This window comes from Lepidochelys kempii, chromosome 20, assembly GCF_965140285.1.
Source record: "Lepidochelys kempii isolate rLepKem1 chromosome 20, rLepKem1.hap1, whole genome shotgun sequence".
Taxonomy (NCBI): Eukaryota; Metazoa; Chordata; order Testudines; family Cheloniidae; genus Lepidochelys; species Lepidochelys kempii.
Window position 1 is genome coordinate 2,782,402 of NC_136399.1, and position 24,216 is coordinate 2,806,617.

At 57.6% G+C, this 24,216-nt stretch overlaps 2 protein-coding genes across 6 annotated transcripts in view; both read right to left on the reverse strand.

The window, feature by feature from the left end:
* Positions 1–7,590, reverse strand: part of CS (citrate synthase) — a 15,953-nt gene extending 8,363 nt beyond the window's left edge. The window contains exon 1 of one of the 3 annotated variants that reach the window (XM_073319044.2): positions 7,399–7,590. In XM_073319044.2, coding sequence (XP_073175145.1) covers positions 7,399–7,440 — 42 coding nt within the window. In that variant the 5' untranslated portion in view covers positions 7,441–7,590. Of the gene's footprint in view, positions 1–2,819; positions 2,978–7,398 lie in introns of those variants that run through there. The other 2 variants (XM_073319042.1, XM_073319043.1) reach the window with 2 other exon arrangements.
* Positions 7,591–13,086: 5,496 nt separating this feature from the next.
* On the reverse strand, positions 13,087–24,153 carry CNPY2 (canopy FGF signaling regulator 2). 3 transcript variants are annotated; one of them, XM_073319161.2, is made up of 7 exons: positions 23,434–24,153; positions 22,617–22,739; positions 19,444–19,568; positions 18,961–19,076; positions 18,072–18,269; positions 17,560–17,656; positions 13,087–14,082 (listed from the first exon to the last, which is right to left on the reverse strand). In XM_073319161.2, exons 3-7 carry the CDS (start codon positions 19,541–19,543, stop codon positions 14,039–14,041), a joined length of 555 nt encoding a protein of 184 aa, XP_073175262.1. In that variant the 5' UTR covers positions 19,544–19,568; positions 22,617–22,739; positions 23,434–24,153; the 3' UTR covers positions 13,087–14,038. The 3 variants fall into 3 exon arrangements, with proteins under 3 accessions (XP_073175262.1, XP_073175260.1, XP_073175261.1); XM_073319159.2 differs by lacking the exons at positions 22,617–22,739; positions 23,434–24,153 and adding an exon at positions 21,030–21,115 and having other exon boundaries at positions 19,444–19,645; XM_073319160.2 differs by lacking the exons at positions 22,617–22,739; positions 23,434–24,153 and adding an exon at positions 21,030–21,088.
* Positions 24,154–24,216: the final 63 nt, after the last annotated feature.

Consider the following 24,216-nt stretch of genomic DNA (forward strand, 5'->3'; position numbering starts at 1 on the left):
AGGCAAGAGAGGGTGGGAACCTGCCTCAGGAGCTTATCTGCTCCCAGGTCCAAGCGAACACCAGGGAAGATAAGCAGCACTTTGGGACACTTCCAGAGACCCTATGCTAAAGCAGATATTGAGACCATGTGGTGGGTCAAGTCACCCTAGGCTCTAGGCCAGCAGGTCCCAAAACGTGGGTCAGGACCCCAAAGCGGGTCACGACTGCATTATAATGGGGTCACCAGGGCCAGCATTAGACTTGCTGGGGCCTGGGGCTGAAGCCAAAGCCTGAGGGCCCCCCCATGTCATGTAGTGATTTTTGCTGTCCGAAGGGGATCGTGGTGCACTGAACTTTGAGTACCACTGCTCTAGGCGGGGAGAGGTACAGAGAGTCTAGCCTCCACTGGGCTGTAAATGGAGAGGGAGGATGGAAGCTGAAAGTTTCACTCTGTGCCTGTCTTCTCTCCCCACTGCAGACAGGTTAGGCCTGGCCTAACATGCTGGTTTTCCACCAGGGTAGGTCTGTCAGTACAACCCAAGTGGTGGTGGGGGGTGGGGGGGCAACCAGTATCGCTTATTTCCTTCTGTGCCAATCTAACTGCACCCACACTGCGGGGAGACCAAGAAGCAAACCTCAGCTTGGACGGAGGCAGCTCTTAACTCGGCTGCCCAAAGGAGGAATCACTTTTGGCCAGTTAGTATCTAGAAACCCAGGACTCAATATCCAGCCGCTGTCAGTGCGGACCAGAAGGGTCTGACACCAGACTACTGCGAGTTGCCAGGAGGGACACAACACCGAGACGTGGCAGTATTCCCACCGGGCTGCTCCGATCTACTGGCTGAACAGGAGAACTCAGGTGGAATAACTTAGTCTGGTTTCCTCTTGGAATGGGAGCAGCTGGTCCCAGATCAGATGCCCAAGTTCAGGGAGGTTGTTCTGAGCAAACCGAAAATGCTTTCAAACCAGTGGCGTGGGTCCCAGAACAGGCCGCACAGGGTGTATGGAAGCAGCAAACATCCCGCCCCAGACCTGGAGGCACTCTGACCTCTGCACAAGGGAGCCGGTGCGGGTTATATTTGCAGACAGCGGGTGGATAGAAGCAGCCGTGACCCAGATATTCCCTTCGCTATGAGAAGCAAACTTCTCTCCTTGACGACGTTCGTAGCAACACCATCCTCACGTCTAACCTTACAACAGCCGTCAAGTGCGCTCTCTCTCCTTACAGACGGGGTGACTGACGCAGAGGTGACGCGGCAGTGTGGGGAACAGAGCCCGGAGTCTGGCTCCTAGCCCGGAGCTCACCCTCTTATGCAAACAGGTGCTTTTATTTAAAGGATCGAGGTTCTGCGCTGGTCTAGCTCAGCCTGAAAGGCGACCCACTGAAACACACCAAGAGGCTGGAACTGACAAAGGGGGTCACAAAGCCAGGAGACTGGACGCATCTGCAGGCTACGCTAGTCGTCCCTTTGTGCCGTGCTGCTCGGGGCCTCTTGGGTTTACATCTCGTTCAGTCCCAGCAGCAAGACCAACACCGGCTGTGCTCCACGCTAAGGAGTGGATGGTTCCATTGGCAGCCCCAGGGAACTCCAGATACCGTCCCTCACACCCAGCCTACGCTTGGCCTTGCAAAACAGCCCAACAGACACGACCCCAGCTCAGCACGAACGCAAGCATGTTTAGCCTTGGGAGAGGGCTGCCATCCGGCCCTGTCAACACTGGCGGGGCCGGAGGGCCCTGCAATCTCACCTGAGGATCAAACGCAAACAGCCAGAGAGGGGGCAGCCCCCGGCTTCCCTCCATCCAGTGTCATGCAGTTGTTGGTGAACACTGGGACAAAGAGCCACGTCCCAGTCTGAGCCCAGCCCTCCCTGCTAGCCTGGAACAGGTCCCCGTCAGTGATTCACCCGCCAGGCATAGTGCAAAGTCTTGCACTGCAGATACACCACAGGCCACGCCAGTGTCAAGCACAATGTTAGCCTGGAGACAGCTTCCTCCTTGGGTGTCTCCTCCAGCAAGAAAGCGGGAGGGTGACCCTTGGGCTCAAGCCACTGGAGTGGGGGGCACACCACATTGGCACAGCTAGTTTTAAACAGCTTGCAGCTAGCTCCATCCCGGGGCTCTCAGGGTGTGGGGGGGTAATATCCACCCACATCACAGCCAGGAAGGGCCTGGTCTGAAGTCACATTTCCAGTCAGGGCAGAGCAGGGAATAGAAGCCTGGCTCTGACTCAATGCCCTGCTTTAGCAATTAGACAAAGCTGCCTCCTACCCTGGGTCAGCTGCTGCCGTTGGCCCAGCTACTCAGCCATGCTGCAGTTTGATGGGACAGACCTGTGTCCCCACGTGCTGTGACTCGGTCCCCCCCACACCAGACAGTGGATTCTGTGACACACACAAGGTCCCTGAGGGAGGGCGCTGGCATAGCTATGAAGTGACTCATATTTCCCCCTGCTCGGTCCTGCTGGCTGGGAAGATTCGGCAGTTTCAGAGCCCTGCTGCAAAGGCTGGGTGAGCTGAGCAGATGGCACAAAGCGATAGACCCACAAAACCCAGATTGAACTAGGAATGAAACTCCATTCTCGCTGTCAACCAGAGCAGCTAATAACACTGAGCTTTGCACCGGTTTCCTAGTTCTCTTTCCAACCAGCTGAGCGACACAAGAAGCCGAAAGAGTCACAGATGTCTCATTATGGGGGAGCCAGAATTAGCTGAATAGGAACGTGTTCTGGGCCAACTCCCCCACGCCCAGCACCCCCACCCCCACCCCCAAAGACCTCCACCCAGAGGCTGCTTTATTGCAAAGATTTAGCCCCGCGGCACGACGCACTCCAACTGACCTCCTTTGTGGGCAGTCGCTGCCGAGACGCCAAGACCTGAATGGACCAGCCCACTCCCCGCTCCTCCCCAGGATGGGTACAGGAGATGACACACCTGGAGCAAGCAGCAGCTGCAGGGCTGAGCATTGTATGGAGCAATCCATCAGCGCAGCAGGGCAACAAAAGGACAGGGCAGCAGCCGTCACCTTCTGAGGAGTTAAGCAAGGAAATCCAGGGCAGTGGTAAAACAAGCAAGTCCGCAGCCTGTTTTGCTCAGTCCACCCTGCAAGGGGCAGGTTCCCAGAGGAACGGGTAGAGGAGCAGGAGGGGAGACCCGTTTCCAACCCTCTCCAATTAAGGGATTTATCGTTATTCAGGGTTTCAGACAGTTCCAGAGCAACACAGTGCTTCAGAGATTAAAGCGACAGAGTTGGGAACAGAATTCAGGTTTCCAGACTCCGAGTCTGGTGCCCTACCCACTAGCCCAGGCTGTTTCTCGGACATCAGTCAAATCCACACAACAAGAACCACGTTGCAGGTGGATCTCAGAAGCTCCGATAGCGTCACTGGACGGAAAGATAGTGCCGGCGTAGAAGGCCGCAAGGGACAGAGTGGGGTGTGTGAAATGGGACCACTTGCGGCCTACAGAGGAGTCTTTTCAGGCCCAGGGCGTGGTTCGCTAAGAGGATTAAAGTGATCACATCAGCAGGAAACACTCAGGGCTGTTATGGTTACCACTGATAATTAGTTTCTGGTTCCAGTTAAAAGGCAAAGAGGAATTGTAAGTATATCTGAGCTCAGTCCCCTTCCGTGTGAATCCTGACAGTACAATAGGACAGTTAGAACAGAGCCTGCTCCCCCAACAAGGATAGGAGACGGACATCTCCTAGGGCCACAGGAGCGTTCTTTGTACGCCCACCTCGCACGTAGCCTGGCCATGCGTTGCTGGTCTGCATATGGCAGGGCCAGCCACATAGTTTAGAGCAAGGGGACTAGGAGCCGGCACTCCTGGGTTCCATCCCAAGCTCTGCTGGGAATCCCAAGGTCAAATTCCATAAGGCAGCATGGCGGACAGTGTCAGCTCACAGCTGGAACCCGCGACCCAACAGCTGCAGACAGCCCTCTGGCAGGCACCGCCTTCCTAATGCAGGGCGCACGTCTTCTGCCAAGGCCATGGAGCTTGAAGTCCAAACCTCTTCGCAGAGCCCTGCGACCTCCAATCCCATATAGTCCAGACCCCCAGGAAGGATCATTGCGCTGTTGGCCATGGCTTCATTTTCACCCCCTTTCCTTGTACAGATGTTTAAAGTGTCAGAGGCTGCCTTTGAATTTGAGTCCCTGGACTGGTAACTCTGAATTCTTGTTGGAAACACCGCTCTCCTCTTCCAGAGCCTGACCTTTAGCCCAGCACTCCCAGTCCAATGGGAGATCACAAGGCTAAAGCAGCCAAACGTCATTTTAACCTTTTCCTGGTGACAGAACCCCACTATTGCAATTCCAGGGGAGGAATGATTGGTGGAGAGGTGGCAACATCAGATTACGGTCAGAAGGCCCACAGGGGAGTTTACCCACTAAATTATGCACAGTCAGAGACCTCACACACACCACAGGCTAGCTGGCAAGGTTTAGCTTTCCGAGCTTCAGTTTGACTCCTGCCCAGTCCTCTTATTCATCCCCTCCTACACTCCCCCCCCCCCCCCAAGCGTCTCATCCCTCCTCCCAATGGATTTCCACATTGCCAGGCCGCAGGAGGACCAGCCACGACAATGCACGCTCCGACCGAAGGAGCTCACAGGTGGAGAGTTCGAGCCCAGTTCCCAGTTGTGCAGCCCTGGGTGCTAAATAGTGCTGTTATCTCACCGCTTTCCAGCTCCTCGGGTGACTGCCACAGAGGGACCTGGCACGCTCCGGAGAACATTCCCCAGGGAAGGTTAGGGTGATCTATTTGTAGTGCTGAGAGGCCCGTTGGCTCTTACAGCACAATCTAGACAGATATGGGTGGGAAGGGGAAAAAAGCCAAGACACTGAAAGGGGAAGTGACTTGCTCAAGGTTACACAGCAAGTCAGTGGCAAAGCCAGGGCCCATGGCTCCCACCCCAGCGTCCTATTCACTGGGCGAAATTGCATCTCCTGAGTACAAACCTGCCTCAGAGGTTAATTTCCAGGAATTATGTAACTATTCAAGGACTTGCCTAAGTGGGGAAGGAGAGTGGGGAGGGTAAAGCCACAAAGCTGTGTTAGCAAAGCAGAGCAAATTCAGACCCAGGAGGTGCTGGGCAGGTGTCTCAGGCCTACAGGTGTTTAGTTGCTCAAGAACAGGTGGGGTTTTTACAACAGGGGTCATAGCTCAGTGGTTTGAGCATTGACCCGCTAAACCCAGGGTTGTGAGTTCAATCCTTGAGGGGGCCATTTAGGGATCTGGGGCAAAAATTGGGGACTGGTCCTGCTTTGAGCAGGGGGTTGGTCTAGATAACCTCCTGAGGTCCCTTCCAACCCTGATATTCTATGATTCTATGAACAGTTACTCAACTGCAGACACGTTTTTTTATCTCCCCCTCCCACATTCTGTTTGGCATTTAAAAGCTGCCAGCTCCTAATCAGGCCATACAGGAGTTGTCCGCACAGAACACAAGCTAACGAGGAATGAGATCCTGAGCCATTTCTGCTGGTGCCTGACGTTGTGGGATACGCACGACTGGTCGCTAGCAAATCTCATCCAAGTTCTTGCTTTCCTCACCTGTGAGGTCTTAGTAGGCCAGGGCAGCCAAAGTATCCCAGGCTTCTACACTGCGGCCTCCTCCATCTTTGAGAGAGAGAGAGCCCAAAACTATGGCTCCCAGCATGCAATGCAGCCAGGCCACTTGGATCAAGATGGAGCACTGCAGGCCTGGGCCTTCCTTCCAGAGGTCATACCTCTGTATTAAAGACAGGCAGCTGCAATGGGTGACTGTCAGGGAGGGCGGAGAGTCTCCTGGCAAGATGTTAATGTGGCACTCAGATGGGCAAAATCCAGGCACCTGTAGACAGAAACTATGAACATATGCCACATCTTAAACAGCTGGATACAACTGCTGCTTCCAGCGTTTTTCCAGTCACATCCCCACCCCGATCACGCTTGATATTCTGTTCTCATGCTCAGCATTCAGGTATTACATTAAATCACCCGACACAGACGTAACAGAATTAGCAGTGAGGAAGGTGCAATTACTCCCAAGGAGTGCAGGGACACCCCTGTACATTAACAAAGGTGGTATTTCCCCCTCCTTTTGCAACCAACTGAAAGCAAGACCCAAGGAGAGACAGGATTAGAAGAATAAAGCTGAAGGGTTTACCCCGGTCACCATAAGCTTGGCTCATTTGGCTTTTGTTTCAAAGACTGAAGAATGTGCTAATTTTAGCCTTCTAGGACTGGTCGCTCTGCTTCCTCTGCTCACTTGCCTGGCTGTGCAGACGAAACTTCCGATCCCACCCCCCCGCAGCAGCCAGGCCCCAAACAGCTCCCCGCTTGGCATTTTTGATCCTCGGCGATTAAACACCGCGAAGGAGCCAAGTAGAACACCCTTGGAAACGCTGGGAGCAAGTCAAACTAATCCAAACATAAAAGCGTTACTCAGTAAGCTGCTCAAGTGGGCTGTGATGAAACTCAACTGGCTGGGAGTCCAAGTCACGCTGGCTGAATTTGACCTGAAGAAGGGCTCCGTGCGGCTCAGAAGCTGGTCTCTCTCACCAACAGAAGTTGGTCCAATAACAGATACGGCCTCACCCCCCTTGCCCCTCTCCCGTCAGAGAGCCTTCCTCCCGCTCCGCTACCAGGAGCCCAAGGAACCCCAGCACAGGACCAGGCCCGCAGAAGACGGCTTCGTTCGGCTCACAGGGAACGCTGCGGGTACCATTTAGCACCTCTTCCGGGCGCCCCTCCGAATGCGGTGCGAGAAACGGAACTTTTCCAACTGGGCCAGGCCGCCCAGCAGTTACCGGGCCCGGGGAGATCGGCTTCCCCCCACGGACCCTACACCCCGCTGGGGCCCACCGGGCTGCATGGAGCTAGTGTGACCAGATGTCCCGATTTTGGGGGGGGCTTTTTTCTTATACAGGCACCTATTACCCCCACCCCCGTCCCGACTTTTCACATGGGCGGTCTGGTCACCCTACGGCCCCTTGGAAAGCCCAGCCTAGCCCCTAAGGTCCCCGGCCCCTAACTCCCAGTCAGCCCTTCGGCCTCAGTGGCGGTGGGCCGGCCGGGGGGGCACAGAGCTTAGAGGGGGGGGGGGGGCTCCATGGCCCTTTACGCCCCTCAAAGCCCGGAGCAGGAAGGGGAGAGCTCAGCCTTTCGGGGGGGGGGGCAGCCGGCTCCCCAGAGATGGGGGCAGCAGAGCGGCCATGCGCTGCGTGCAGGGCCCCCCCCCACCGACACACACCAGGGGGGAGGGGTGCGTGTCTGCAGCGGGGGGGGGAAATCACCCACAAACTCCGTGTGGAGGGGGGGCGGCCTGGAGCACGGCTCAGCCCCCCTCCCATGCACGCGGGGGCCCCTGGGAACCCAGGGAGCGGCCCCCCCCCGCCACGGCCCCCCCCCGCGCGGCCCCGGGCGCGAGCCCACCTTGGCGCCCAGCAGGCGCGCGGCCGCCCGCAGTAAGGTCATGGCGAGCGGAGCCGGGGTCCGGGCGCGGCGGGGAGCCGGGTGCTGCAGCCGCCGGGCGCGGGGGGCCTGGGCCGGCGGGGACCAAGGTTGAAGAAGGAGGCCGAGGAGGGAGCGGCGCCCACGGGGTGGGGGGGGGAGGAGGAGGGGTCCTCGCGAGCGCGACAGCGAGTGGGGGGGGAGGCGGGAGTGGAGCGCGCTGGCGGCTACGGCGCCCCCCCGGCGGGGAGGTCGTTAGCATAGCCACGCCCCCGCGCGGCCGCGCCGCGCTCGGCTATTGGGCGGGGTGGCGAGAGGGGCGGGGCCTTCGCGGGGGTGGGCGGGGGGAGGGGACTGGGTATAGGTGGCCAAAGCAAATGCCTGAAAACTCAGTGTAACCCAATGGGACTTGCCCCCTCCCCTCCCCCACGCGGGCTGGGCTGGAGGGTGGAAGGGGCAACGTATATTCAGTTCAGCCCGGAACGGGCCGAGTCATACGGCCTGGCCACGGCGTGGCCTCGGGGCCTGGCCACGGGGCGGCCAACGGCACGGCGTGGCCTTGGAGCCTGGCCACGGGGGGGGCCAACGGCACGGAGCCTGGCCATGGGGGGGCCAATGGCACGGCGTGGCCTTGGAGCCTGGCCATGGGGGGGCCAATGGCACGGCGTGGCTTTGGGGCCTGGCTGTGAGGCGGCCAACGGCACGGTGTGGCCTCAGAGCCTGGCCACGGGGGGGCCAACGGCATGGCGTGGCCTTGGAGCCTGGCCCTGGGGGGGCCAATGGCACGGTGTGGCTTCGGGGCCTGGCCACGGGGCAGCCAACGGCATGGCGTGGCCTCAGAGCCTGGCCACGGGGCGGCCAACGGGGCGGCCAACGGCACGGCGTGGCCTCAGAGCCTGGCCACGGGGCGGCCAACGGCACGGCGTGGCCTCGGGGCCTGGCCGTGTCTCAGTGAATGACATGGCATCGCCTCAGGGCATCATGACATCAAGATGAAGTATCAAGGTGGAGCCTCAGAGCCTCGCTGTGGCCCGGCAGATGACACGGTGTCGCCTCAGAGCCTCGCTGTGGCCCGGCACATGACACGGTGTCGCCTCAGAGCCTCGCTGTGGCCCGGCAGATGACACGGCATCCCCTCAGAGCCTCGCTGTGGCGCTGAGACGCACAATGGCGTCGTGTGAGGATATGGTGGCAAAGCATTATGGGAGACACAGCGAGATGCCACGGGGCAGCACCTGCGGATATCACTCGGTCGTGGTGCTGAAGTGCCTGTCGTGTCAAAATGCAAGATGTTGTGTCACATGATGTCCTCGTGTGGTGATGTCATCACGCCACGCCTCAACCCCCTCTGACAGGGAATTTCTCACATCATTTGGGGATAATCCCTTTCCTCCTGCGCCTCCCACCAATGCCCTGCAAAACTTGGAGCACACTGATTGAATCAAGGCCAAAGCTGGAAAAAAACCAGGACAGGTAACGACACTCCTTACAATGCTGTCTAGAGGCAGTCTCTGAGTAACCTTCAGGTAATGCTCTCCAAGGTGGCCAGTTAATCACTAGCAGCATGGGAAAAGAATTCACAGCCTTTGTCTCTAAAAATATAGGCCCATATTTGGGGAGCTAAAGTCAGACCTGCACTAGCTCCATATCCCAGCAACACGGACTTATATGAGAGTAGGCCCGCTGTGTCACATAGTCCTAAAATGCAGCCAAGATTCACCCTTTGGCCCGTAACCGCTGGAGTTGGATAAAGTGGAATAACTGCAATGGAAAATCAGCCAAGATACAAAGATGAGAAAGAACTAAGTTTGAAGACATTTAATTCTGGAGCACGCAGTTTTGTCTGGCTTCTGGTAAGTTATCAATATGGTCCTTACGGCTCAGACTCTACAAATGTAACTGGTGCCTGTTCCTCCCTGCATCTTCAGTGCCACGTGTGCCCAGCTTATGGACTGAAAGCTGCAGCCCTCAGAGCCAGCACAGCTTTGGGAGAACAGGCTGGAGTCCAAGCAGTCTCCTTTCCATGCACACATGACTCCTGAGTCACATGCTCGCCTGGAGAACAGAGCGCGAAGCCCCATTTCTAGGGTCCCGAGTGCAAGTCCCCATCTGAGGCTGGAAAAATCACAGCTTGATTTTCAGCAACTCACCTGAGCTCGGAGGCATTCGGGGATTCTCCTCCCCTGGACCGATGCAGCTGGGACTGGGGTTTCCTGAGTGCATTGTCCTTAGTGGTGCCGAGCAGAGTCTGCATCAGCCAGTGAGCACGCTGCGGCTCAGTGCTAAGCTGGGCAATGCACTGAGATGACACCAAGGGCACTGCCCATATGGTCTGATACGCTGCATGTGGCAGACACATGACAGGACAGAGGGTTGGTGGGGAGGGGAAATGAGGTATCATAAATCGTTAAGTCTCCTGCAGTTACAGATCTGACTGCTGGCCTCTGTCTAGCCCAGTGTACTCCACTGCTGTCCTGGATCAAACCATCAGGTTTGGTATTCCACTTGCTGCGAGGCTACTTCACCTCTGCTGCACCCACCTACTGATCTCCCACTCCAGCAGGACCCTTCCAAATTTCCTCTCCCCCAGGGAATGTTTGTAGCACCCTTCTGTGCAGAAGCTTTTTATTGTGGCCTCTGACCACAGCTGAGAGCGTCTGACGCTGAGGGCCTGGGGAGACAAAGGGAGAGGACAACTGCTCTTTCTGGGCCTACCTAGATTGTGGATGATCTGGTCTCCAACTCCTAGGACTCCATAAGGACCCGCCCTGGGTTTTCCCAACACTCACTGAGTAAAGCAAGGTGGGGCGTGGGCTTGATCCTGATGCGAGTCTGAGCCCTCTCTATCGGATTTATAGCCAGGAGTGGGGTCTAGAGAGCCAGGACTCGGCTTCTGTCCCTAACTCTGCTGTTGCCTTTGCTACTGGTTTGTCTCTCTGTGCCTCAGTTTCCTCCTCTGCATAAGAGGGGTAATTCCCCGAGCTGACGGGGATCTGCGTTCCCCCAAGACGGTGATTTCAGTGCCGGCTACTAGCACATGCTATAAGACATGCTGAACCCCCTGCCCTGCTGGGGTTGCTGGATTAGCGGGTTAAATAGTTGGAGCTATGAAGTTTTCTCTATTAATTTCTCAGTCCATCCTGGGCCGCCAAAGCCAGCTGGTGTATTTGGGCAAGGAGCTCCTGAAAAGGGGAGAGGCCAAAAAAGAACTTGGGTCACTGATCATGAGACAATGGAAGCAGGGCAGGGTGGGAGGTTCAGCAAAAGGCTGCTGGAGTGGGAGGTGATTGGCAACCTTGGAACCATGGGCAGAGGAAGGGCAGGCTACACACACAAGCTGGGGGCTGGAACGACCCGACTGCTGGAGGTGGGTGGGGAGAGTTAAATCTCCATGGCCCATTCAGACCTTATCCTCTCCGCCAGCCAGGGGAAGGTTTCTGTGACAGCGAGACCTGCCCCATTAGGACCTTGGCTGAGAGCCACCAGATCCATGCCCAGAGCTCCCATCAGCTGGTCTTGACTTTCAATCCCTGGTGCCCTGGCCTGATGACCTTGCAGTGAAACATGCGGCAACCTACTCCTTGTCTCCTGAGTCACACGCTCTCTCAGGAAAAGGGTCGTTTCTGGTGTGTGGAAGGGTCAATATTTGTTCATGTCTCAAATATTTGCTTAAACTTGGCAGTTGAGAGAGCAGGACAGGAGCCATTGACAAGAGACAGGGGGCAGGCCCCTGTGGCGAGGTCAGGGAGCATTGGACATGCTGCTGGTAGAAGTCATCTTCCCCCGCATCCATCAGCAGGCATAGAAAAGTGGTAGAGCCCACAATCACAGCTGACACTACGGCAGCAAACCAGGGAGGAAGAGAGCTGCTCAGGGACCATAGCGACCTGCTGTCAGTCCAGAGAGGAAAAAGGCTCTCGGGGAACTGGGGTGTTGAATGCTAACACTAAACTATTGTTTTATGGGTGCAAAGTGCTAAACTGCTGAGCATCTGGCACTGGCTAAGCTCTCTGGGGAAATGAGGGCATAAACAGCCTTGGAAGGGTCACTGAGCCTGCATGGGTGGGCGAGCCTCACTCCATGCCCAGATGCGATTGCAGACAGACACTTGGCTCGGGTGCGAGTCAGGCCAGCACCTCTGGAGAGCAGAGCTGCTGAACACCACCACCCCTTCCGCAAGCAGGTCAAAGCGACCCGAGCTGGGGCTGCTCAGATCTAGTGCTAACCCTCAGGCAGGCAGGCAAATGTGCACAACAGCTGCGTAGACAACCTTGGCTATTGTTCAAGGTTAATAGCAAGAGAGCTCCTCCCAGGACTGGCCTCTGGAAGGACTTTTTCCTTTGCTCAACCCTTCCCTGAACAGCCAGGAACTGAAGGCACCAGCCCAGAGGCCCTATAGAGCCACTCCAAATTGTGGCTGATGGTGCAGCCACAACCCCGAGCCAGCACAGGGCTGTGCAATGCCCCTGGGAGTCCTGTCATTTCCAAGGGCCCCTACTCTAGCAGGCAATTACCCCACACTGAGCAGCCAAGCACTGAGAAGCCTATTGCTTCAAATGATTTAGGGCAGCCACTGGCCACGGTGAAAGGCTCATTGCCTTTATGTGCGTTGCTGACAAAGGGGGAGGCCCAGCCTGGAACATGAGGTTGTTAAACTCCTTGTGGAGCCCACACCTCGTCAGCCCAGCAAGCCCCTCCAGCAGGGGAGGGTCAAGTTAATGCCAGCAGCTGAGCTGGAGCAGTGAGCAAAGGGGAGGGGACAGGGAGGAAGTGGGACTAGGGGGGTCAGGGCCTGCATTCCCCCACTCCAGGAACAAGGCACAAATGGAGGGTCGGGCTGGTGCAGTAGGTCCCAAAGGCAAAAAAACCCCCAACCCCAAGCTCCTTCTGCTTCAGCCATGTTCACTTCCAGTGAAAACTGGACCAAGGGACCCTTGTTACCTGCCCTGGTGAACATGACCCTGGGCATCTGCCCCACTGGCCAGGGAAAGGTCATATGTGCCTGAGTTTTTCCATGTTCATCACAGGCCCCTGGTCAGAGCTGGTCCTTTGGAGGCCCATTAGCAGCAGCTTTCACTCGGTCACCCCCAGCAAGGATGGGGTGGCAGGGGCACCCCCTCCTCAGCCTGGGCACCAGGGGTGTGTGTGTCACTTAACAGCCATTAAAGCAGCTGATTGCCAGTAAAGCTGCAGAAGCCCTGCACCTCCCCAACCCCTTCAAGAAACGTTCCACAGAGCCAGCACCTTTGCCCTGGGACTTAGCCCCTCCTGTGTGCGCGACATCCCCTACTGCACAGAGGATTCGGGTCTCAGCTGCCATGCCTGCCTCTTTAGCTCAAGCTGTAGAGACTTCTGGCTCTGGAGAGCCCTGGTTTAAGCCCCGCTGTTGCCCAAGATGGTAGCTGTCGCCCATGCCTGGAGCAGGAGCAAATCGCTGGTCTGTGGCATTGCCTAACACTGGTACTACCCTCGCCTCGGTATTCGCTACGCTGCCACAGGATACTTGAAGCTGCTAACAGCTTCCCGCTGCTAGCCCTGGCTGGCGTGGACAGGGATACAGTGCTGAAAACTGTCCCATGAACTAAGTGCCATAGGGCCCTTCAGAACCCACTGCTCAGACTAATCACCCCTACCCCTCATTGCACAGGGAAACAGGACCATTGCAAGCAGTTCCAACTGCAGTGTGGCCAGAGGTTTATTCTACTGCCCTCTGACGGAGACCACAGCAATCTGCAGCCTAGAAAGAAGTCCTCAGGAAACAGACCTGAGACATTTAAAAACAAGCCCTTCAAAGTAGTACAACTCCCCTTGGAAAACTGGATCCCTCCACCCTGCGCGTGCAGAGGCTGCTAGCAGAGCGCCGACTCGGCCGTGTCTTCGCCGGCTGTCATTTGAGCTCAATACTCATTGCTCCTGCTGCTGGTGGCTGGAAGTGTCCCCTTTGGACGGATGACGGTGGAGAAGTCTCTGTGCGGTCCCCTTCCCCTGGGCCCTTCAGAACAGCCACAGAGAAGTGAGTTGCCCAAGGTCACGGTGAGACAGTGGCAGAGCCAGACCAGAACCAGAGTCCTGACTCCAGCTCTAGCACTGTAGCCCCTAGAACACATTGCTGCTCAGAATAAAACCCGGGAGGTCTCACTCCACCAGCCCTTCTACAGCTCAAAGTCCTGATGCCCATGCCTGGCTCTGCCCCCCAGAGAGCATCTCCTCTCAGAGCTGGAGCAGAACCCGGTTCCTGGCCCCCTTTCCTCTTCCCATCAGCTGACACTCCCACCCCAAGACAACCAAAATAAATAAGACGTAAAAGCACCAGAGTAGGTGGGCAGGGGGAGGAGGGGTCAAATCCAGACTCAGGACTCTACAGGCACATCTGTCCATCTCCTCGGGGAAGGGATGAGGGAGGAAACATCGACAGCCTAAAAGCAGATGGGAAGTCAAGCGATCCCGAGGGGCAGGAGAAGGACAACGTCTTTCCCTCTGAAGGAAGTTTCTGTCCTGCTTTCCTCCCCAGGCATAGTTTGGGGTTTCCAGGGGACACCCAGCGAGGTTCCCAGGGCAATGCTGGCAGGTAGGGGAGGAGTCCACTGCAGGGGATGTCCAGTTTGATCCAGGCCTTCGCACTTCACAGCTCATCGTGGGGGATGTTCAGGGCATGGTCGCACAGATCTACGCATAGGAGCACAAGCCGTTAGAACAAGGGACTTACCAGACTGGATCAGAGCCGAGGTCCAGAGAAAGGATAAGAACCCTGCAGGAGACAGTTGTGGGACAATCTCCTCCTGACCCCCCTGCCCCACCCCCTGCGAGTTAGAGGTTGGTTTGTGCAGTGAAGCAGCAGGGCTCACGCTCCTTACGGAACTGGCTCTAACCTCTCTCTGGCTGGTCTCTGTAGCATGTCAAATGTCTAATCCCTTTCGGAATCTTGTTTTTGGCCTCAGTCAGGTCTTGTGACAGTGAGTTCCACCAGCTAACTGTGCGGTGTGTACTTCCTTTTCTCAGCTAGGAATTTGTACCTTTCGATCTCACTGAATGTCCCTGTATTATTTACATTACGGTAGCACCTGGAAGCAGGGATCAGGTCCCTTTGTGATAGTTTCCTACATCTGAAGACAACTGGCTCTGCCCCAGAGTTTACAGTCTAAGTATTTTGCTGGCAGTCCTCAAGCTGATTCGGTTTCCAAATCAGATCTTCAGTAACATTTCTATCCAACTGTAGGAAACAGACAGCAGCTACCATAAGCATGTCCCTTTCCAACTGGCTTAGCAGCTCATGGCCTGGGAAGTCTGCAGCTTCCTTGTCCCTTTTAATGTGTGAGACGATTCCCACATGCTCCTCAGTCTGTATTATTCCAAACACCACAGACCCGCTCACAGCCGCTTTGTTGACCACAGCATTTCTAGCATCTTTCACACCAAAGCACTTAATCTACCTGGAGGATAATTTCATCCTCACTGAAATGCAGCCACCTCTAGGGTGGGATGCAGCAGCTGTTCAACATGGTACAGTATCACACAGTGGCCTCGGTCTTGAAAGGAAAGCAGCAGTCTGTATGTGAATGAAACGGAGCAGTAGGTCAGTGGAAAATAATTGCCTAGTTGGGAGGGGGCCAGGACACCGGGTTAACATCCTGACGCTTGTAAAAGGGGCCATGGGGTCAACAATTTAAGACCCGGAGTTTAACTCTCGTTCATTTTTCCAGAGGCAGATCATCCCTCTTAGAGATGGAGGGCACAGGAGACCAACCTCTGACTCTCAGCCATTTACTGAAGCACAGAGCAGGTAAGGGGCCGCCTGGATGTGCAGCCCCAGGACAAGGCTGTTGCTCAGGTGAGAACTGAAAGATCTGGCTGCCAGCCAGAGAACAGGGACTGGCTGGCACAGCAGTGACTGGAGGAGGGACCACTTCTCTCTCTCTCTCTCACACACACACACACACTTTGGTTAGTGGCTAATGAAAAATGCGGCTGTTTGAACAGAGCTGTTGAGGTCGGCCTGTGACCCAGACAGGGCAGATGGAAGGCGCTCTCTGCTGAAGACTGACACATCGCTGTGGCATGCAGAGCGATCAGGTGTGCAGGTCCAGGGAGATCAGAGGACAGAGGTGTAAAGCCAGAGTCCCTTTCCAACAGCTTGGACAAGAACGAACAAAGGTCAGGCGGCACCCAGGGCTGCCATCCAAAAATAACTTAGCGGGATGGGGAGACCAGTCCCTGAATAGCACCCAGCAATTGGCTGCTCCAATCCCGTTACTGCTTTTGGCAGCCAATGAGAATCTCTGGCGCAAAGGAGGTTGGGCTGGTTGTGTGAGGAGCCGCTGTCCCTTGGCCCTGCCTCAGGAACGCTTGGCACAAGCTGGAGTTTCCCAAAAAAGTTGCAGGCAGTTAGAAAAGGAAGCATGACATTCTGACTTGCTGCCCTTGGTGGGAGCAGCGAGCCCACGGAGCCGGGACACTCCTGCAGAGCACTCGCACCAGATCCCCAACAGGTCTCTGGAGGGGGTTTGACACTCCAAGGGCGAGGAGAGGCCAGGGGATGGGAGGGCAAGTTACTGACAAATGCATAAGACAGTGGAAGTTAGACTCAGACCCCATCAGTGGACCAGTCGCAGCCTACCTGAAACGGTTTCCTGACAGAAAGCGAGCCAGCGGCTGCAGGATAAGAGCCTGGAGCAGCAGGGTCCAGTGAGTAGGGCACTACACGGGGAATCAGGAGACCTCAGCCCTATTCCCAGCCCAGCCGCTGATCTGCTGGGGGACCCTGGGCAAGTCAACGTAACTCTGCCTCAGTTTCCTCATCTATAAAATGGGCTAATGGCCCTGGCTGTCCTTTGTGAAGGGCTTTGAGGTCTACGCACGAAACGCGCTGGGTAACAGCTAAGTATCATTACTTCCTTTCTTACTTTTCTTCTGGTTTATGAATAGTTTTTTTGTAATGGCTTCTCTACAGCGCTCAATAGAGTATCTGGGGAGTTAGCCAGCACTCTACGACAGAGAGGTGGTATCCCTGTGTTACAGATGGGGAAACCGAGGCACAGAGTGGTGAAGTGACTCAACCAAGGTTGCACGGGGTCTACAGCAGAGCCAGGAATTGAACCCACGTCTCCTGAGTCCCAGCCCAGCACCTCGTCCATGTGATCATCAATCAGAACAGACCTGCAAGCCCCACAGCTTTCAGCAGTCACCGCAGCTCAGCGGCATGCTTCTTGTTTTGGTTGTTTAATGAACTCACTGATTCCGAGAACCAGCATAAAACAGGAGACTGTCCAAATTAAAAAAAAAAAAAAAAGCCTAAGGGGGGTGCCTTAAATCGACATCTTGGGGGGAAAAGAACTGGCCAAGGAAGGTGCAGTTGTGGGAAGGTGACACGGAGGAGTCCAACACCATGCTGCCTTCCCAGGCCTCAGGAGTGGGTGATTCCACGACTCAGTGAAGCTTATGGACCCTGGTGCAGAGGGAACACTTTCCCCATCGCTGGAAGGCAGCTTCCTCTGGGCTGGAGCGCAGCAGTCACCCTGTTCCAGCAATGCTGCAGCACCGGTGCATGACGGGAAGTGGGGAATAACACTGATTGAGTACAGGGGACCAGCCATGGTATCCAGGCTAAATACTTTATGTGGCAGCACCCCGCTTCCTTGCGCCCTGGCAATGGCTTCTGCCCTGTTCAAGGGTGTATTTCGCTCCTAGAGTGGTGACAGCTGACTGGGCTTGGCCTCCAGGCAGCCATCTAGAGGTGAGCGAAAGCCTCCAGGCTCCGTTTGTTTAAAACGAACAAAAAAAAGGTATTTCTTCACCCAACGCACAGTCAACCTGTGGAACTCCTTGCCAGAGGATGTTGTGAAGGCCAGTATACCAGGGTTAAAAAAAGATAAGTTCATGGAGGATAGGTCCATCAATGGCTATTAGCAAAACTATACTCTGAAGTGTCCCTAGCCTCTGTTTGCCAGAAGCTGGGAATGGGCGAGCGGGGATGGATCACTTGAGGATTCCCTGTTCTGTTCATTCCCTCTGAAGCACCTGGAATGAGCCACTGTCGGTAGACAGGATACTGGGCTGGATGGACAATTGGTCTGACCCAGTCTGGCTGTTCTTATGTTCCCTGGCTGACTAGCCTCCCACCCCAAGCAGCAGGGGACCCTCGCTTACCGGTCCGTTTGCTGCAGAGCCGATCCTTGACGTTGTCGGTCTCATGGGAGAAGAATTCAATGAGCTCATCTTCATACTCCTCGGCGATGCTCTCGCACTGCAACAGGGTCCGGAGAGGGTCAGAAAACCTGCATCCTGCCTCCCCTAGCACTGAGCGGGTCACCCGGGGCAGCAACGGCAACAGTGACAGAGAGGAGACACCACAGCTGGGCCCTGCTCGACACAGCCCCAGCCACAGAAACAGCAGCCCCACCAGTCCATGGCCTGCTCTGCGGTGGCAAAGCACAGTGGTCAGGCTGCAGGGGGGATGTCAGCGCTCTGCAGTCCAGGAAGAGGGGTCAGGGTTAAGCACTAGGGTGTGGCTAGTGAGAGCAGCCTGGTGTCTCCCACCCAGCACCAGCACGGCGGGGGCTACTGCAGCTGAGAGTCAAAAGTCATCAAGGTCCCCCCTTCAACTGGCAGCTGAGCTCCGTCAGGGGAGCCCCACGTACGCCCAGCGCCTCTGCACTCACCGCAAACTTCAGGCGGGACGTCACGTCCCCGTCCATTTTGGTCTCAGAAAGGTCCATCTTGGTCCCGTCATGGGAGATCACGCGGACGTAGCTTTTCCGGTGGGTGGAGGGATCCACCTTCTCCCCATACTCTTTCATCTTCTCACAGACCCGCTCCAGCAGCTCCGTCAGGTGAGCTTCGGATCTGGCGTAGGGCACCTGGGCAGAACCACAGTGATCTGACAGGCTGCGCCAAGTGCATTCACCGTGCCACTCACCCACGAGACAGCCGCAGCACCTGAGCCCCAACACGGTCATAACCGTGGTTTGCAAGCGTTGGCCGAGCCGCCCTGGGAACGGCGACGGTGCCATCCGCTCTCTACACAGAGGCAAAACGACTCGGCCGAGGTCACGCAGCGAGCCAGGGGGGCAGCTCTGCACAGAACCCAGGAGTCCCCACTCCCAGTCCCACCCCCTGCCCACAAATTCTCCAGAGAACAGAAAAGCCCAGGGGTCCTGGGTGCCAGCCCCCTGCTACATCAGCCAACGCTGCTTCCCTAGGGCAAGAGCCGCTACTACAGAGAAGCCATTCTCAGCCCTCACAAACTGGCTTCACATTCCAGTGCCGCCAATCAGAAGAGGAACCCCCCTTCCGCGGTTAACAGCACCCAGTGGGTGCCTCAGCCCCCCTTGGAGTCTTTCTAGGGGAGGAAAATTAATGAAATGGGATCTTCAGGACCCACTCCCTTCTCCATCCCTCTCCCCACAACACGTGGCTGCTACTTCCAGCAGGGCTTTATTGTCAATTTACCATCCACCCTTCCCCTCTCTTAAACCTGATCTTTCAGAGATTCCTGCCGCCCCAGGGCTGGAGAGAGGTACCCGGCTGGGTAAGTGCAAGACACCCTACCTCCACAACCGACTGGCTGCCGTCCGGGTTGATACGGAACGACCCCATCTGGATGGTTTTCTTGGGATCCACCTGGGAGATCTCCCACTCCAGCTCGTCCACCAGGGCCCGACAAGCTAGAGAGGAGAGAGACAAATCAGTTGCATTAGTCAACATGGTGAATCAGATGGAGAGAAGCAAACGGCTGTTACCCAGCCTGCCCTCTGCAGCCCTGGGCAGGTCAGAAACAACAGTTCAACAGTGCACCGTCCGTCTGGGAGCAACAACTAACCCTGATACAGTCACTAACAAGATGGTTTCCTTCTCAGGGTCTGCACTGTGCCTAGCCCAATGGGAGTCAGAGCCTGAGAGAGGATCTGCTCCTCTAACAATAATCTGCACTTACTTAGCGTTAACTAACCCGATCCCCATTTGGCTGATAGGGAAACTGAGGCATGGGGCACGATTGTCACACAGCAACCGAGCTGGAAATGCTCCCTTTACCTCCACAATGGAGATCCTGACTACTCCAAGCAAGGACACTGTTCAACAGGGACACCAGGATGACGGACAGGCAGAGCGTGTGAGAAACCCAGCCATTCATCTTCCCCGCAGGCTGGCACAGTGACCTGCAGAGAGGCCAAAAGGATTCAGTGCTTCCAGATCACAGCTCCTCCTTTCAGCCACGAGGGGTCCAGCAGGCGCTCTGTGGAAACCCAAAGCAAATTCTGCTTCTGCTACAGCGAATCCCTCCCGGTTCCGACAGCAGCCCCTTTAGGGGCTTGTCTACCTGGGAGCCATGTCGAACACTGGTCTGATTTTACTGGTATACTATTATAACCTCCATGCTTACGCCAGCCTGAAAATGGCTCTCTTTGATTTAGCTTAAACCAGAAAGGACCCTGCTACAGCAGAGTAACAGAGATATAACTACAGCATTTAAAATTCCCACCCTATCAGATCCTGTTTAACCCCCCCGGTAGATTTGCCCTAGGAATTGCTCTTTCCTGCCCGAACAGCTCAACCCATCATGCCGGGCCAGCATTTACAGTGCCAAGGGCTCTGTGGCACAATCGTTCCCTGTTTCAAAGCGGTCCTCCAAGGAGCAGCTGTTTGTCTGCTGGGCTCAGGTTGTGAGCACAAAACAGGGACTGTGCGGCGGGCCGGAGGCCACAGGGTTTGGCAGTTTGTAGCTGCTCTTTGCTGGTTACTGGGATCGGTCAGTGGCCCTTCCCCTACAGAACCTAGCGAGATGGAGAAAGTGCCCACAGGTCCCCTCCACCAGCCCTGGGGCTGATGGGCACCGGGGAGTCACAGCATCCCCCCAGGACAGAAGGGAACAGCAGCCCATCATGGAGCCTTGGGGGGCCAGCTGACACTCTCTTTCCATGGTTCTGTAACCTACTCCCCAGTGTGCCCCACTTCCTGCCAGCACCCCCCACACTCTGCCCCCTCAGTATCCCCCAGAGGTCCCCAAAGAGACCTCTCTAGCTCCCTGTTACGTCCCTAGATACCCACTACGCCCAGGACCCCCATACACCCTACAGAGATCCCTATAGGGACTCCCCAACCCAGATGCCCCTATACACCCTATAGAACCCTGTATAAAGACCCGCGCTCCTCTCTAGAGCCCCCCTCACACACTCCCTTAGAGCACCCTAGACTCAGGTCCTCCCATACACCTACAGGGCCCCCTCTCGAGCCCCCCCACCCAGGGCCCCCCCACACCCTATAGGGACCCCTCTCCCCGAAAGGGCCCCCTCACCCAGGGCCCCCCCACACCCGATAGGAACCCCTCTCCCCTCTGGAGTCCCCCATACACCCTACAGGGCCCCCCCACACACCCTACAGGGCCCCCTCTTCCCTATAGAGCCCCCCCCCAGGGCCCCCCCACCCTACAGGGCCCCCTCTCCCCTCTAGAGCCCCGCCCCACACCCTACAGGGCCCCCTCTCCCCTCTAGAGCCCCGCCCCACACCCTACAGGGCCCCCCCACCCTACAGGGCCCCCTCTCCCCTCTAGAGCCCCCCACCGGGACCCCTCTCCCCGAAAGGGCCCCCCCACCCTACAGGGACCCCTTAGAGCCCCGCACCTGAGACCTGTCCCGGCCCCGCCGCTCCCCCGGCGGGCGCTGAGTCCGCCCGCTCCCGAGCCCCGCCCCCCGGGGCTGCCCCGCCGCCCGCCTGCCCCGCCGCGCTCCCGCTCCCGCCGCCGCCGCCACCCCAGTCCGGGGATCCGGTGAGGGGCGGGGCCGGGCCGGCTCCGGCTCCTGCTCCGGCTCCTGCTCCGGCAGCGGCTGCCAGGGCCCCTCCGGCGGGGCGGCCGGGCACAGGCACCGCTAAGGGCAGCTAAGGCGGCGGCAGGACCCCGGGCGCACAGCGAGGCCCCAGCTCGCGTGGCGTTGGGTTCCACGCGAGCAGCAGCCCGGCAAGGGGCGGGGCCTGCGCGGATGGGCGGGGCAGGGAAGTTACACAGCTGGGCGGAGGGACCGACCCCTGGGGCTGGGAGGGGGCGTGCAGGTTGCAGCTGCAGGAAGGGTATAGGGGGGCGGGGGGCTGGGAGGGGGCGTGCAGGTTGCAGCTGGGGGAAGGGTATAGGGGGGCTGGGAGGGGGCGGGGGGGTTGCAGCTGGGGGAAGGGTATAGGGGGGCTGGGAGGGGGCGGGGGGGTTGCAGCTGGGGGAAGGGTATAGTGGGCGTGCGGGTTGCAGCTGAGGGGAGGGTATAGGGGGCATGAGGGTTGCAGCTGGGGGAAGGGTATAGGGGGACGGGGGGCTGGGAGGGGGCGTTCGGGTTGCAGCTGAGGGGAGGGTATAGGGGGTGTGGGGGCTAGGGAAGGGGCGTGGGGGTTGCAACTGAGGGGAGGCTATAGGGGGTGTGGGGGCTAGGGAGGGGGCGTGGGGGTTGCAGCTGGGGGAAGGGTATAGAGGCTGTGGGGGTTGCAGCTGAGGGGAGGGCATAGGGGGGTGTGGGACTAGGGAGGGGGCGTGGGGGTTGCACCTGGGGGAAGGGTATAGGGGGTGTGGGGCTGGGGGGGGCGTGGGGGTTGCAGCTGGGGGGGACATGGGGGCACAGCCCTGCTCTGAGGTCATGAGGAAGGAAGTGGGCACCTCCTGGCAGCAGATCAAGCTGGATCGCTGAACTCTGGCTCCCAGCCCCTCTGCTCTAACCACTAGACCCCACTCCCTGCCCTGAGCCACCACCAAAACCCAGAAGTCCTGGCTCCCAGCCAGTCTGCGCCAATGACTAGACTTCCTCCTTTTCCTTGGTCCCTGTTGTCTGTGCCCACTCCAGTCTCCAGGATGCTCCATGGCTAGCGAGTGCCAATGCAGCAGGAGAGGGGACTAGGGAGCCCTGGCAATGACTCTGCCCTGGCTGTGCTGGAGTCGATCATCCCCACGCACTTTGCCTCCTCTGCATTGAGAGCAGCCAGTTTTTGGGGGGACGTGCTCCCCCCTGGGAGCCCTGGGCTATAGCCGCTCCTGAATCTCCGGGCAGGGCAGCCAGGTGCTGTTGCTCGCCGGCTAATACACCAACCGGGGCACTGGGCTCCCCATGCAGGGTTAGATCACGCAGCCCCAATGCACTGGAGACAGGGGCCCCCCCAGGAACTAAAACTGGGGGGGTTCTTGTCCCCATTTTTAAGGGGCTTCTAATTCAGGAGACAGGCCAGAGGCTCACCGCCATGTTCTGATGCAGCGATCCGGGATGCTCGAGGCAGGTTGACGCTCCTGCTGTCAGGTGGGTCTGCAGCGTCTCTGTCCTGGGAGAGACACAGAGCGTTCCGCCGCGCTCGGCTGCCCCCTGCCCATGTCAGAGTGACTGCATTAACCAAGGTGACAGACACAAAACCTCGCTGTCTCAGCAAAAAACTTCCTGCCAACAGTCCCCAGCCATGTGCCCAGAGCCACCTTAGTTCATTAGGGACCGTAGCAGCTCCAGCTGGGGCAGGGGGTCTGGAGCCATCCACGCCCCCAGCCCCCCCAACCGAGCTGGTGGCTGTCCCAGCTCGGGAGCTAACCGGGGAGGGGAGACCAGTGGGGAAAACCCAGGGATGGTGGGAAGCTGCTGAGTCAGTAGGTGATTCCTTGCCTCCCTTTGAGTCATGCCCCAGGATGCTGTGAGGTGGCGTGTTTCCAGGGAAATGCAAAAACCCAACCGGGCTGCTGGGCTTTCCACAGGTGCTAACCCCGCTGGCCTGGCCAAAGTCCAGCACTGGTGACAACATTCTGAACTCGTTGCCCCCCCTCCAATTTTAATTGCATGCAGGAGTCTTGTTCTCCTTGCTTCTGCGCTGGACACTGTTCAAGATCTGTCCCCCCCGAGGTGGCTGCATCACCTCCCAGCCAGCTCAGCCCTGCTTCCTGGTTCTTAAACTCTGGGAGATTTGCACCAGCTCCCTCTCCTTGCCCCCCCCCCGCCTATGAGGGGGGGCCTCCTGCTCTGCAGACCGTGAGGTCTGGAAGAGCCTCCCCTAACCTCAGACTCGCTGGCTCACCTGTAAACGTCTCCCCACTCCTTCCTCTGCGCTTCAGTTCCCCCCCACCCCAAGGGGGGCTTCACTCCACGCGCTGGGGAGCATCTCGTCCCATTGACCTTAAAGGCACCGGTCGCCCAGTTGGTGGTGGTGGGGACAGGGATTGTCACCTCGGGGAAGCACTGTGGGCTGTTTGTGGGGATGGATCCTTTCTCAGCTGGGAGCTGGCAGGCTGGCTCCCTGTGCGCTGCTCTGAATGTCCGCGGAGACGGGGGCTGTTTTGAGCAGGAATTCCCATCCCCGTGTTCGCAGCGCGAGCCACGGAGGGTCCCAGACCCAAGCTGTTACTCTCCCGGCCATGGCAGGGGCAGGACTCGCCCGACCGGGATGTCTTCAAAGCAGGAATGCCAGGGCTCCTCCGCACAGGGGTCACTGGAACCAAGGCAGCCACGTGGAGCACAGAGCCAGGCATTCTTCACACCCGTGCACGTTCTCCACATGAGGGGTCTGCACAACCCCCCAGTGCAGACAAACACAGAGGCCTGGGCGTGAACACAGCTGTAGCCACTCATTACACGCCCCCTTACGTTGTTCTGGCTGCTACAGCAGAGGCAGCGTGGTCAAGTGGCTGGAGCAGGATTCTGAGTTCAATTTCTGACTCACAGCATGACCTAGGGGGATAAGTGACTCCCCCAACCTCGTCTGTCCGAGGCGAGGGTAACATCGGGGGGAGGAGCCTGGTGAAGCACTTTGGGATCAGCAGTGGGCAAAGGCCAGGGCAGAACCACCAACCAATGAGAAAGG